This window comes from Olea europaea, chromosome 19 (assembly GCF_002742605.1).
Source record: "Olea europaea var. sylvestris chromosome 19, O_europaea_v1, whole genome shotgun sequence".
Classification (NCBI taxonomy): Eukaryota; Viridiplantae; Streptophyta; class Magnoliopsida; order Lamiales; family Oleaceae; genus Olea; species Olea europaea.
The window spans coordinates 5,095,262-5,110,566 of NC_036255.1; the positions used below are offsets into that span (position 1 = coordinate 5,095,262).

Below are 15,305 nucleotides of genomic sequence, written 5' to 3' on the forward strand. Positions count from 1 at the left end.
ATCGGCAAATTTTTGAACTACAAGATGGTGGATTTTAAAACTATAATTAGCCAAATACAAGATATTCAAGTCTTGTTGCACAACATCAATGCCGAGAAAATGGAATTGAGTGAATAATTCCAAGTGGCTGCCATTATTGAAAAACTCCCTCTTATGTGGAAAGTTTTCAAAAATTACCTCAAATACAAACGCAAGGAAATGAATTTGGAAGAATTGATTATGCGATTGAGGATTGAAGAGGACAACCGAAAAATCGAACGAAGGCCGGTTGATCAAGATGATGCAAACTTTGTTGAAATAGAACCAAAGACAACAAATAAGAAACAAAAGGCTCCTAATTATCTACCGCAAAGAGACAATTCCAAGAATGCTAAAAAGTTTAAAGGGAATTGTTACAACTGTGGTTAGGCTGGAAATCGTTCAAGTGAATGTCGAAAGTCAAAGAAGAATACTCAAACCCACATGGTTGTAAATGACACTCTATCCGACAGACTATAAGAAATGAGTTTATCTGTAGTAGTGTCCAAATGCAACATAATTAGAAATATTAGAGAATAGTGGATTGACACTGGCGCTACCTGCCATGTATGTGCGGACAAGGCGATGTTCTCCAACTATCAAGAATTGAATGGAGAACAGCTATACATGGGAAACTCCGCAAGTTGTAAAGTTGAAGGACAAAGCAAAGTCACTTTAAAGATGACATCCAGGAAAGAACTCGTTCTCAACAATATCTTACATGTGCTGAAAATACGAAAGAATTTAGTGTCCGGATCTCTACTTAGCAAGAATGATTTTAAATTTGTATTTGTATCCGATAAATTTGTATTGTCTTAGAATGAGATGTATGTAGGAAAATGATACATGTGTGATGGAATGTTTAAATTGAATGTTGTAGCAACCAAAAAAGAAATAAAAAATGTTTTGCTTTGTTTCAAAATAAAATTTTAGAACTCGAATATAAATTGGGTTATATTATTACGTCGCTATGACACTTCCTTAAGAGTTCAAATTAAAGTTTTGATCACGATAGTAAAATTTCGCGTACTTATTTTTAAAAATTTTGTAAGGTGTCGAGATCTCATTTAGACGACAAATTTTTTATTTTGTTACATTATTGTGACGACGCACGTTTTATTAATTGTTACCTCTCTTATGTCGTTAAATTATAAAATTAGACACACTTGTTATATTGTAACAAATAACGCCAAATTCGATTCCATTGTCTTGAATTCTTCTTAGGATTTTTCCATCCACAAAGTTTACTAACTACCCCACTTACTAGATTAACCTCCATTTTTTTTTATCCTATTTGTTAACTACCAATATATATATATATATATATATATAGAAAAACTGCGATTTTTTTTGAATTTGGAAGTTATTTTGCATGTGTAACAAACAAATCCACATTTAACACCATTTTTAACTTACCATTTCTTTTGTCAACTGCCCACACACCAAAAAAACCCCCTAAACGTCCACTTAAAAAAAAAAAAAAAAAAAGCAATTTCAAAACCATTTTAACTCATTAACTCCCCACTTACTTTATTTTTGTAACCTTCCTTTTTAAATGTATCGCAACCACCATTTTATATGAAATTTAAAATAAAAGCCATCCCTTTTGTTTTGAAGTTCATAAGTTTATTTTGAAAGTCCAAATTTCAACTCATTTAACCACATATTATCTCCCAAATTATTATATTTATACAGAAAGTCATTTTGCCCTTTTTCCATAACTTAAAGGAACCTCTAAATCTGAAATTTTATTTTAAGGAGAGTCTTAGTACGCCACATTTTATTTTGGACACAAAAAGTGTATTTGAACTCCAAGCATTTAAGGTAGGGGTATTTCGGCGCTTTTATGAGTGATGTAAGATTTATATGTTTTTTTTGCGTAAAACTTTTTATTGTGTTACTCATGATGGAATCACCGTTTGGTAGTTTATACGAGATGTGAAGAGATGATTATGATAAATGAAATGAGGTTATCAAAACCTACAAGTAAGTGGGCTGACTGATCACCAATTCGCTTGAAATTGACGGTGACACAATCGAATAAAGTTTGCATTATTGAAAATATATATTTTTACCATTTACTTAAGTACTTCCTACTGATTATTATTTATAGTACTCATCCCTACAAATAATTTTGCAGGTTAAGATCGAGGCATGGCAGTAGTTGGCATAGTGGCTAATGTTCGATGATCTCAAATGCTTTCAACTTCTAGTAAAGATTTCCATTTATGTAAACATTTTATGGATATTTAGATGACACTTTTTAGAAATGTTTTTAATGTTTATTTTTTCTAGTTTCATAGACAATGCATGTTAACTAGAATTTAGAAGTGTCGGATTGAATACGTATGAAGTTTAATTTATGCCGGGTTAAAATTTCAGATTTTGCCCTCCTATTTGAAAATTGTATAATTTGGGCTATGGTGCATGTTTTTAAGTGAAATCAGTGGGATTTGAAAGATCTATGAGTCTTCTATAGTGGCCTTTGGAATTTCTCAAAAATAGTATCCAAAAAAAATGTTATGCCCATTTTAGTAAACTCTGTCAAGTTGAATATGAGTTTTCTGTCCAGCATTTTCGAGCAATATTTTCATGCTTTAAACGTTATCGTCGGGATCCAAAAATTTTATATGTGGTACATATATGAATTCTTTAGTCCATGTAAAAATTTTATAATTTTTAATAGATATTTGCTTGGGTAAATAATTTTTTCTTCCGCTGTTGTTAAATTCGTAATTGTCGAATTGCCTCCAAATCTTTTCCAAACTCAAATTTTGCTACATTTGCCTAAGTGTATATGGATAACTACCTTCCATTATATTATTATATATTTTAAACAAAAAAAAATTGGATTTATAAAATACTTTGGTTAACATCAAAGGGGTCAAATCAATGAAAGAAATGATTATTAATTTAACGCTTCAGGTTCCGAGATTTCAGGGCGTTACAAATGTTCTTACAATTATACCGAAAGAAGTCACTATGAATAAGACTATAAATTTTGTTTACTTGCTTGAGCCTTCATGTTTGTGGTATAATCGATTAGAACATTTGAATTATAAATCGTTGTACAAACTAATGAATCAAAGTTTAATTCCGGCTCATAAAATCAATCATAATTATAAATGTCAAATATGTGTTGAAGCAAAATTGGCTAAAACACCGTTCAATTCAATACAAAGGAACACAACCCCTCTTAAATTGATCCATAGCGATATATGCGATCTAAAACATGTACAAAATCGAGGTGGCAAGAAATATTTTGTGACATTTATTGATGATTGTACAAAGTTTTAGTAAAGATGAAGTCTTAGATGCATTTAAAAATTATAAGGTTGAAATTGAAACACAACTTTAAAAACAAATAAAGAATATTTGTATTAATAGAGAAGGTGAATATGGGGCACCATTTGAAGACTTTTGCTCCGAACATGAAATTGTTCATCAAACAACGACACCTTATTCTCCTCAATCAAATGGTGTTGCAGAATGTAAAAATCGAACACTTAAAGAAATGATGAATGCCATGTGAAGAAATTCGAGTTTACCTCAAAATATGTGGGGGAAGCTATTTTAACGACAAATAGTCTTCTTAATAAAATATCTCTTAATAAAATAGAATAGACATCATATGAATTATGGAAATGTCATCCTCCATCCTATCAATACTTGAATGTATGGGGGTACTTAGCTAAGGTTGAGGTACCTAAACCTAAACAAGTGAAAATCGGTCCTAAAATAATAGATTGCATATTTATTGGATACGCCAATAATAGTAGTGCATATCGATTTCTTGTACACAAATTCGAAATACAAGACGTACACGAAGGGACCATAATTGAATCAAGGAATGCAACATTCTTTAAAAATATTTTTCCTTACAAAGATAAGGAAAATACGAGTTTTAATAAGAGAACATGTGAAACTACCAAAGGAACTTCAAATGAGGAAGGACCAAGGTGTAGTAAAAAGGCTAGGACTTCCAAGATGTTTGGCCGTGATTTTCTAATCTATATGGTAAATGATGATCCAAAGACTTTCGATAAAGCAATATCTACACTGGAAGCACCGCATTGGAAATAAGTCATCAATAGCGAGATAGATTCTATAATGTAAAATCATACGTGGAAGTTGGTTGATTTACCTCCCGGTAATAAGCTTTTAGAATGCAAATGGATATTAAAAAAGAAATTGAAACCTGATGGATCCATTGATAAATATAAGGCGAGATTGATTGCTAAAGGATATAGGCAAAAAGAAGAACTTGACTTCTTTGATACCTACTCACCCGTAACTAGAATAATGTCGATAAGGTTATTAATTGCAATTGTAGAAATACATAATCTTGAGATTCATAAAACGGATGTAAAAACGGCATTCCTAAACGATGAGTTAGAAGAGGAGATTTATATGTAGCAACCTGAGGGGTTCGTTTCTCCTAACCAAAAACACAAAGTGTGTAAACTTGTTAAATCCTTATATGGATTAAAATAGGCTCCTAAACAACAGTACCAAAAGTTTGACAAAATAATGTTGTCAAATGGATTCAAGATCAACAAATGTGACAAATGTGTATATATTAGACATACACCGAATGCCTATGTAATTGTATGTCTATACGTAGACGACATGTTAATAATGAACAATAGTCACAAAATGTTTCTTAACACCAAAAAGATGCTAACAAAGCATTTCGATATAAAAGACATGGGTGTGGTAGATGTAATCCTAGGGATTAAAATCTCTAGAACTCAGGATGGAATTGCACTTGCACAATCTCACTATATAGAAAAAAGTAATTAAAAAGTTTGACGTGTTTGAGGAAAGTCCTGTGAGAACTCCTCTTGATCCGAGTATGCACGTAGTAAAGAATACGGGAGAAAGCATATCACAACTAAGGTATTTACAAATAATTGGCAGTCTTATGTATAATACAAACTGCACTTGATCGGATATTGTTTTTGCGGTAAATAAACTTAGTAGATTTATAAGTAATCAAAACAATGATCAATGTAAGATTTTGATGAGGGTTCTAAGGTATTTGAAGTATACCTTAACCTATGGATTATACTTCACAAAATATCTTGCGGTACTAGAAAGATATTGTGATGCGAATTAGATGTCTGATATGAAGGATTCCAAATCCACTGGTGGTCATGTATTCACCATTGGTGGAGTTGCTGTATCATGGAAATCAACCAAGCAAACGTGCATAGCTTAATCAACGATGGAATATGAGTTTATTACTTTGGACAAAGCTGGAGAAGAAGTAGGATGACTTCGAAATTTCTTAGAAGATGTTCCATGTTGGCTCAAGTCGATACCTACGATAAGTATACATTGTGATAGTTAATCGGCAATTAGAAGGGCTCGAAGCGGTATGTATAATGGTAAGTCTAGATATATTCGTCGTAGACATAACACCATTAAGCAACTGATCTCAAATGACGTTATCTCCATAGATTATAGAAAATCAAAGGAGAATATTGTGGATCCACTTACAAAAGGTTTGCCTAGAGATCAAGAACGTTGCCTATCGAGAGGAATGAGATTAAAACCTACTACGTAAGAGCTTTTGCAATAGTAACCCTATCTTGTTGACTTGAGATCCCAAGATTTTGGTTTAAAGGGACAACTAAGTTGTGAAAATTCCATTAAGCACTTATGAAATTAGAATTCCTAACTCATTCTTATGATACTAAAGTACTTTCTGCAGAGTGGATAGAGGTTAAAATCATCTTTTAATGATTCTTATATCTTGATTAAGTCAAGTGAGGTAGGGCAAAATACTCTTAATAGGAGGTCACCTATGTAAGTGTGAAGTGGGGCAGCTTCAATGAGAATTCTTTAATGCTTGAATTCTCTAAACACTTATGAAACCAAGAAGGGTTCAGGGCCAAAATGAATCAAGTCATAAGAACTAAGTACAGAATAGGGAAGATATCTGTGTGAGTACTGTTGTCTCGACTTACACCAAACGTTGAGTGGTTCAAAACCTATGGTTCACTAATTAGCCGAGTAAGTCCGATAGTATTTCACTAAGGGAGGTTTAAGGCCAGAAGCCACCATCCCTGATGCAGTATTTTTTCGTTCCCTCTCTATATTGTATCATATCATCACATTTACATATGTGTACCCAAATTTTCATTCATGTGGGGGATTATTAGAATTGGTTCAAATAAATAACTGAAAATTGGAAAATGAAAAAGTGTGTAAAAGTGGAAAATGAAAAGGTGTGACATCGTGTCAACTTCAACCAAATATTCAGACTTGATCCGATGGTCAAATTACAAAAGTAAATTGATCAACTTCAACCAAATATTCAGACTTGATCTGATGGTCAAATTATAAAAGTAAATAGACCAACTTATTCTACTCGTCGAGTAGATCATTGTGATACATTTGGAATCTCGAATTAATTTCGGATAAATGAGAAATTACGGTCCAAAATTAGAAGAAGTGAAGTGTTGCAACCTTTCGAAAGGATGCAGATTTTGACCAAGTGTTGCAACTTTTCGAAATGATGCATGTTTTGGCTCACACTCTTTCATTTACACAATTTCTATATCTATAAATAGGACCCTATGAACATGATTTTGGGTACACCAATTGCATTGAGCACTCATTCTCCTCTTGCAATTATCTCTTTTCTATTTCTATAGCATTTTCATGCATTTCCTTTGTAGAGGGAAAATTCTGTCAAAAGTTCGTCAGTTTCTTGTGGTTTGAAGTGCTACTACCAGAAGTTGTGAATCTATTGTATTTTGGAAAATAAGTGTCATTCACCGTGAGCACTGTAGCGGGACAATTTGTCTTAAGAAATAAGATAACGTCTTGCCTTGGATTATTCTCTATTACTCCTTCTTAATTTTTGTTTTGCGTAATTGTTTACCACATTATATATATCAAAATTGTGTCCAAATTTTCGTTCATATAAATTGTGTTTTGATCAAGCTTCTGCAAGTTAAAACTGGTCGACCAAATATACCAAAAATCAACCCTTATACAGCCCGTTTCTCTAAGTCGTCTCCAACAATCGTGAGTTGATAGAAGGTTTGATAAACCAGATTTTTTGAAAAGTTCGAATTTTTTGGACCAAAAGTAAAAAAATATTTTTCTTGAAAAATTGTCAATCAAATAGCACAAAAGTACGAAATTAGGTGAAAACACATTTTTCATGAAAAATATTGTCAATCAAACGCTCTCTAATTGTTTTTTACCTGGTACGTAATCAAACACACGTATTAATATCAAAATATGTATCATAGTTTTTATTTGTATTGTTTTTTCGTTGGACTCTCTACTTGCAGAAAATAATAGTTTGGCAAGAATATCATTTTTACTAGAGATGGGTGTGAGAAGAAATAAAAAGGGTAAACAATGAATTGATTAATGCAAAATAAAAAGTGGCATTTAATTTTTTTGCCGTTAATCTTTATTATTTTTTCGCAATAATTTTAGATAATTTCGAAATTTCATGACGTCAAATATTTCATTCATTTTGCTGAATGGATTTGCCTTTGTTCCTGTGTTATAGAGGAGACACTTTGATAACAAACTTACTTCATCTTTTGTCATTAAATATTGCCATTGATCACTATTAATAATCATTACTAATAATCATAGAAGGAGTCCATGAAGGACAAATTTTTTTGGGTGGTATTATTTACATTCATAGTTTTTATATATTCATCTCATTCTATATACATCCCTATTAAAATTTTAAAAATCACCATTTCCATATACGTCAAATTTCAATATTGCATTTATTAAATTCATTAATTTTAAACATTATAAATCCACACAAATTTTATATATTCATCCCTAATACAATTTCAAAGATTTAAAAAAAATACCATAATCATCCAATCACTATCAACATCTAATTTGGTTCATTCATATATTTATTTATTTTTTTCTTACAAGCTCATAATTTTGATTGTTTGTATTTTGGTCGGTAATTTTAAGTTTATTTCTTTTTGTAATGTAAAAATATTTGGACATGTATTAAAATTTATTTTGAAATTTCTCGTATACTTTCATCTATCAAACCAATACTTAAAAACAAAGCATAAAAAATAAGACTCCATTTTCCATATCATGAAAGAATTATAACTAAAACAATGTATTATTATTATTATTTTAAATTTCAGTTGAAAAGGATATCTTATGATTATTAGGGTTTTATGATTTTAGTTGCTTATTAGAATTCTAGCTAAACACAAACTCTAAAAGAATATAAAAAGGTTCAAAAGAATTTATGAAAATAAATATTAATAGATGAATTTAGAATGATCTATTTTTATTTAATTTTATATATGTCTATTTAGGTAAATTTATTATATAAGATTAAAAGATAATATAATTATTTTTTAAGGTTGGATATATATAAAGACTATAAATTTAAATCACGGTATACATTTTTTTTGCTGTCACTTGATAGTAACCCACATTCAAATAAAATTGAATGTCCACATTGGTTGACACCCACAAAAATGTATAAATAACATGTCATACTTCTTGGTCAATTACATTGTGTCAAATGTAATCACATCAAAAAATTCCCCATAAGCCACCATACTTCTTGCATCAACCCAAAATAGGTTACTGATTCGAGCATTGTCATCTACATCTATCATATAAAATAAGATTGAATTCTTTGATTGCATCAAAACAAAATAGTAATGGATTGCTTTAACATCTCCAATACGAAAACATAATCTTCTTTTCTTATCAATGTAATTCCAAAAATCTTTTTCCAAGAATGGAACATTATAGTGATCCCCAGCTTCCGCTACAAAAGATTGGTAATTCTTTCCTATGCGAATCCCAGCTCGATCATTAATTCTAGTTTTCTTTGGCGCCTATACTATCCCCTGTTACATGAGTAAAATAGTGATTTTTGCAAACTCAACCCATGATTATGCTAAAGAGTAATAGAATTAATCTTGCACTTCCATTTTCTAATATAGTAGCATTAACCTTAGCTTTACACTTCCATTTTTGTTAGTGGATTAGGATTAAGGTATTTTTGTTTTTGAGACTTTACTTTCCACCTTGATAACAAGATAAGCAAAAAAATCTTAAATTATCATATGTCCACAGTGATTTCTTTATAATTTCAAATCCTTCTTACTTTCCATATTGTTTATAGTACTCATAGAGGCTGTCCAATGAATCAAAGTGCGTTTTCAACTTCCGGTGCTCACATCTCGAACTCTTTATAATCTATGATATGAAAAGGCGAATACTAATTACTAACAAAACCAAATTGAACGGCATAAATTACACACAGAACACTTGATATCACATACCAATTAAAAGTGATGCTAGTCATGGAAACAACGCAAACAAATGGATGAAAGACTAGCATCAATCTTTTAAAAACATACCATTTCCAAATCAATGTTGTCCGAGAATCAATGGAAAACTTCAAATCCCAGAAATCTGAGTTTTATATGGAATTATTAGGTTGCTCGAAGAGGCTGTCCATTATGTAAAATTTTTACAGCATCGAGGAATGGACAAAAATGTATTTCTCCTCATCTTTCTTTATTTCATCCAAATTCCAAAAGAGGACATGTTACATGGTATTCTACCCAACTGAACAATACAAACGAGATTAATAACTGCGTTTAAAAGTCTAATTACAAGGATATATCCACTAAATCCAAAATTGTACTTTTTTGCAGTTATTAAGCTCTGATGATCCGTGGAAGTATGCCCCTATTGCTTACAATGTCACGGACATTGGCCTTTATCAGAGAATTAGTTCGTGTGTACAAACTAATTGTTTGCAAAACAATTTCAGAATACTCACATGAGGTTAGGTGAGATGGGTTTTTTTTTGCAATTTTTTACTCACATGGGATGTGAGTAACCCACCCTTGTGAGTGTTCGGGAGGGGTTTTGCGAACCCCTACCTGTACACTAGAATTATTCTTATTAGAAGATTTCATCTACTCTAAGGCCTTAGTATTGATGCAGCAGCTTATGTACTAAAATTTTATTTTATTTTTGTTCTGACATGTAATGAGTTAGAGACAACGAGAGATAATAAAAACCCCTTCGACAGATAGAGTGAAATTTCCTAATAAAAATAACGTGGGTCATCGTTTAAAAGTAAAATATACCAACTACAATTACATATTCTTACCTAAAATTGATTAAAAATCAGCAAATGATTTATGGTGTTTCCTTTGATTTGATCTTGGTTTTGTCACTTGAGAAAATTAGTTGAAGCCAATTAAAAATCAGCAAACGATTGTTTTTGGCAAGTGGTGGCTACCCTGTGGAGACAGGCGATGATGGGACGAATTCTTGTGATATTTGTGTGTGTGAGAGACAAAGAAGAACCGTGAAATGCTCGGGAAGACGGAAGAGAGTAATGGGATGAATTAAGGAAGTGATTGCTTGGGAAGATGAAAGATCATAACAAAGGGTTTTTTTTTTTTTAACTATTTATTAAAGGGTAATGCCAACTACGTATTTCATGAACACTGCCACATCATCATTGTTTCATCATTATAATGATAAAAAAAATTACTCAAAACATAAGATGAAATTGACAGCTCGAGAGTCGTCACAAAAATACTTCACTTGTGCCGTCTACTTTTCCCTCACATTATCTTAAAGGTTAAACCCTAACCTTAAGGGTCCCCCACCACCCCTGTCCTGGAGCATCGTGAGGGAGGTAAATCGCAGGTTATGCCTCTAAGGATATAGGGTGGAAGGCTGCTTGTACACTTGCACTTACCCAAGAGCCAAATCCATATTTCAGGATTCGAACCCTTGACGCAGCAGCCTCAAGCAAAGTTGAATTTCTCCACCATCCCCTTTTACCACTTGAAGATGTGTCCTGTGGGCTTTTCCCTCACATTATCTTCCTACTGCTTTGTGTTGTCAATGAGTAGTATGTAATGAAGCATGTGAGACCCATCATCATTTCTTTTTCCCAATGTCACTTCTCCGCGTTCAACTCCCCTTCCTCGCTTCACTTACCGCTCCAAGTCCCAATCCATCCCTCTCCTCTATTTATCCCAAGAACACTTTATTAAAATGATTCGTGTGCACTCCTCAAACTACAACTAAAAATATTGATCAAATCTATCACAATACATATCAGTTTGATGTCGGACAAAAATAATTGTATTTTAAATTTATTTTCCGTGTAGTTATTTTAAGTCCTTGTTTGATACCAAATTTTCTCTCTCTTCTTTTTAATTGTACATTTTTCAATAAAATAATATTACGCGAAAATATTTTCTTAATTCTTAACCACACATTCTTCACCAATTGATTATATCAAAATGCATTTTACTTAAAAATAGGAAACAAACAGGGGCTAAACAAATTCCTTGTGAGAGATTCTCCTAACACATTAGAGAGAGACTATAAGATTATTATAAGGATTAAACTATTTGCACAGACAAAATGTACGCCTTGATTTACTCTTCCTATGTGTAAAAAAATCTGACATTTGATTGATTGAAAAAGGTATTCCAAGATTAATGTATCAAAATCTGCTAACTCAAACCAATATATCAATCTGTATTTACATGTGGCATGATTTTTGTTATAATTTAAAGTTAAGCCCCGTTAAAAATTGATTTTTTGACCGTTAAAAGAAATATGGTGTCTATCTATGAGGGAAGAAGTTAAAAATTATGACTAGTGAAATAACTGTCAAAAAATCAATTTTTTGAGGTAAAAAATCTTTCCCAAATTGACTGTTAAAATCAAAATTTAATTTTAAACACACATTCATAAATAATACTAAACAAGCACTAATAAAACCCAATCATCTCATCATTCATGCATTTACATTGGTCATTTTTAATTTCAAACACACATTCATAAATAATACAAAACAAGCACTAATAAAAACCCAATCATCTCATCATTCATGCATTTACATTGGTCATTTTGATTATAATGTATGCCAAACAAGCACTAATAAAACCCAATCATCTCAAACAAATTCATCGCGAGAGTCTCCTTATCTTTTCAGGATTAGTCAACAGAAGATAACTTTGGCAGTAAGAAAACACTGAGAAGTAGAAAATACAGCAGCTATTTATTTTACACATTACGAAAACCAGATTGCTCAAATCTCATTTTCCGAGGAATTCGAACAGGTTCAAAGCTAATCGGGGAAGATGAAGATCACTGTAATGACAGCTGACGAACAAATCCTCACTCTAGACGTCGATCGCGACGAATCTGTAACTCTTTCAACCCCTAATTTTTCTGTAATTGATTATGGAGTGTTTTTCTTGTTTTTCCTGATGATGGTGTCTGATTTAAATAATCATTACAGGTCGAGAACTTTAAAGCTCTTCTGGAAGTAGAGGTTAGATCTTTTTATTTATTTATTTTTTTGGTATATTTTTATAAAAAAAAAAATTGGGATAAATATATTAGGGATTAATATATATTACGTGTTTATAATATTGAACGAACAGACACAAGTGCCACTACAGCAGCAGCAGCTGCTATATAACGGAAGGGAGATGAAGAATTCTGAGAAATTGGGTGCTCTTGGTGTTACTGATGGAGATTTGGTGATGATGGTCTCAAATGCTTCATCTTCTGGTTCTAGGTTCGTGTAGTCGTAATAATTTTCTGCCACATATTTAATATTGATACTTCTATTAACAAGGATTGCGGACTGGGGGAAAAAAATAAAAACTTTAAGAATCAAAAGTCCAATTAGGATTCGTTGGGCACCTTTCAACATGGAATAACTAACGAATGTGTGCTTTCCATCCGTACTTATGTGTGGTGGACAATGCTAAAGTGTCTTTCTCTTTACGTCTCTTTTTGGTCTAGAAGAATATTCTAAAGCTTGTTTCAGTGCCTTCCCATTCTAAATAGTGTGACTTTTAACCTACTGTAGAGCATCCCCGAATGAGGCAGGATTTAATCCAGATGGTTCTGCAATGAACCCCTCAGCTTTGCAGCAGCAATTGCGTAACGATTCTAATGTAATGGCCCAGCTGTTCCAGGTAAAGTGTGATCTGGCCATTTAACTGCCCTTTTTTCTGAGGATAAAAGCATTTTTTGGCTTTTTTTCTTTAAGAATTGGTGGAAACTTGCTGCTATTAGCTAATTTTGGTGAAAAATGACTCGATGAGCTAATATAGTTATGTTATTTCTTTGTATTTAATAAAGAATTTTGTGCGATATTGTCACCTTGTTAATACTTTATGAGAAATCTGGCAAAATTCTCCACTATATATGATTCTTTGATAGGAAGCAACTTATTTTTGTTTTTGAGTTAAGAATTTTGATGTATAGCCTTTGTTTATTCCCATTATTTCAAAATTCATTTTCAATCTAACATTCTCGCAATAAAATATTTTGTACGTAAACCCAAATTTTTTTTTGCTTTTTAATAACACACTCTCCAAAAATTCACTATTATAAAACTCACTTTGATGACATAATGGCATCAAACAGGAGCATAGCGTGAGAAAATTGTTCTTGGGGTGGACAACTGAAATTATTTTGTAGCATCTATTTGAATTGCTTATCATTTACCTTTTTTATGCCTTTGTGACACTGTCTGAATCAGCATGCTCCATATATGTCAGCAGTTAAAATTGTCATAGGTTAAAAGTTTGTCCAAATTTTTTTTTTGAATATTGGTTATTTCTGTCATATCTTAAATCTTTCTACAACAGTTCAACTAGTCTATGCTTAAAGAGGTTAATTTCTGATCATTTTAACTCTTATATTGCTAATTGCAATGCCATGTTTGTAAAATTAAATCTTCCAGTGTCTGAGGATTTATTGAGATTGAACATGCTATTTGAACTTTCAGAGCGATCCTGAGTTGGCACAAGCTATCCTTGGAAATGATGTCAATAGGCTACAAGACATTTTACGTGCACGTAATCGTCAGAGAGGTGAATTACGACAACAGCAAGATGACGAAATGGTTAGTGTCATTTGCCGGTAACAGCTCATTATTAATTTCTTGGTGGGGTGTCTAATATGCATTGGATTAACTTTTAATTTATCAGAACTCTATTGTCAGTTGTGACAAAATTTTTCTGGAGTTGCTTCAGGGGATCATGTCATGATATTTACAATATGTCATTAGCTGAACCTTGAATTTCATTCAAGCTCGCCAGTGGAAAATCAATGTTCCTTTTTTACTCACCCCTGTTTAAGCCTCAAGAAATTATTCTCTCTTTTATTCAGTTCCTGTTTCGAATATTTTCTTACATTTGAGGCTTGTGTTTACCATCTCATGGGGTAAGTAGGGGTTCGCAAGAATACCCTAGTTTTAGGTGGGAAGGGAGGGGACATGCATTTTGCATATTAAGGCTATGATGCTCGGACTCTCCAAAAATGGAGAAGTATCCGTTTTGACACGGATACTGACACGGGATATGGATCGAATCCTTGGTTTAGATGGGGTAATTAGGGTTTGCAATAATACCCTAGTTTTAGGTGGGGAGGGTGGGGACATGCATTTTGCATATTAAGGCCCTTGACAGAGATTTTTCTATTCAAGGACTTCATCGTAGTTCCTTTAGGGCTTTCTGCTTTTGTAGGTCAGGTGATTATGAAGGAGACATTAGAAATGTCTTGTAGAAAAGCCATCCACGGACACATTCTGAATTGCTTGATCTAAACCTTTTTGTTTCTTTTTTGCTTATTGATATAGTTTGTTTGAATGTTTTATTTAAGAAGCCTGCACGTGGTTTTGTATCTCTGCAATGTAGGCTTTACTTCATGCAGACCCATTTGACGTGGAGGCACAGAAGAAAATTGAAGCAGCTATTCGACAGGTTGGTTTCCTCCTTGTCATCTTCAGGTCATTTTTCAGGTGTAGACCCACTTATTATAGATTTGCAGGCCAGCACCTCTCTAGAATGATAGATGACAACTTCAAAAGTTCACCTGCTATTGTGACTAAGTGGGAGATTGTTTGTGGTTATCAGGGGAATTGATTTGCATATTTATGATGTTTGCCAACAGATTATGAATATATATGATGATCCTTTCATATTTTTCAAGCACTAGCACAGTCTCTTAGTGCATCTCTTGTACTTGAAAATTTCCTACTAGTAATCTTTGTTCAAAATTATGGTGATGTAATTAGCACTATCCAATTTAATACTTCTTTTCATATATTTATATATATACACAGGGGGTCGTACCACGTAACAAGGTATTTGATAAAGGAATTGTCAAATAATCTTATCTATCCATTTAAACTAATCTAAGGGTCTAAATTTATTTTATTAAAATATTAAACTGATCTTGTTCTTATC

At 32.4% G+C, this 15,305-nt stretch overlaps 1 protein-coding gene across 3 annotated transcripts in view; it reads left to right on the plus strand.

Moving 5' to 3' along the window:
- The first annotated feature begins 11,958 nt into the window (after positions 1-11,958).
- Positions 11,959-15,305, plus strand: part of LOC111368593 (DNA damage-inducible protein 1-like) — a 15,934-nt gene continuing 12,587 nt past the window's right edge. The window contains exons 1-7 of one of the 3 annotated variants that reach the window (XM_022989932.1): positions 11,959-12,056; positions 12,156-12,242; positions 12,338-12,370; positions 12,483-12,619; positions 12,917-13,025; positions 13,844-13,960; positions 14,754-14,819. In XM_022989932.1, coding sequence (XP_022845700.1) covers positions 12,177-12,242; positions 12,338-12,370; positions 12,483-12,619; positions 12,917-13,025; positions 13,844-13,960; positions 14,754-14,819 — 528 coding nt within the window. In that variant the 5' untranslated portion in view covers positions 11,959-12,056; positions 12,156-12,176. Of the gene's footprint in view, positions 12,243-12,337; positions 12,371-12,482; positions 12,620-12,916; positions 13,026-13,843; positions 13,961-14,753; positions 14,820-15,305 lie in introns of all 3 variants that reach the window. The other 2 variants (XR_002698013.1, XM_022989931.1) reach the window with 2 other exon arrangements.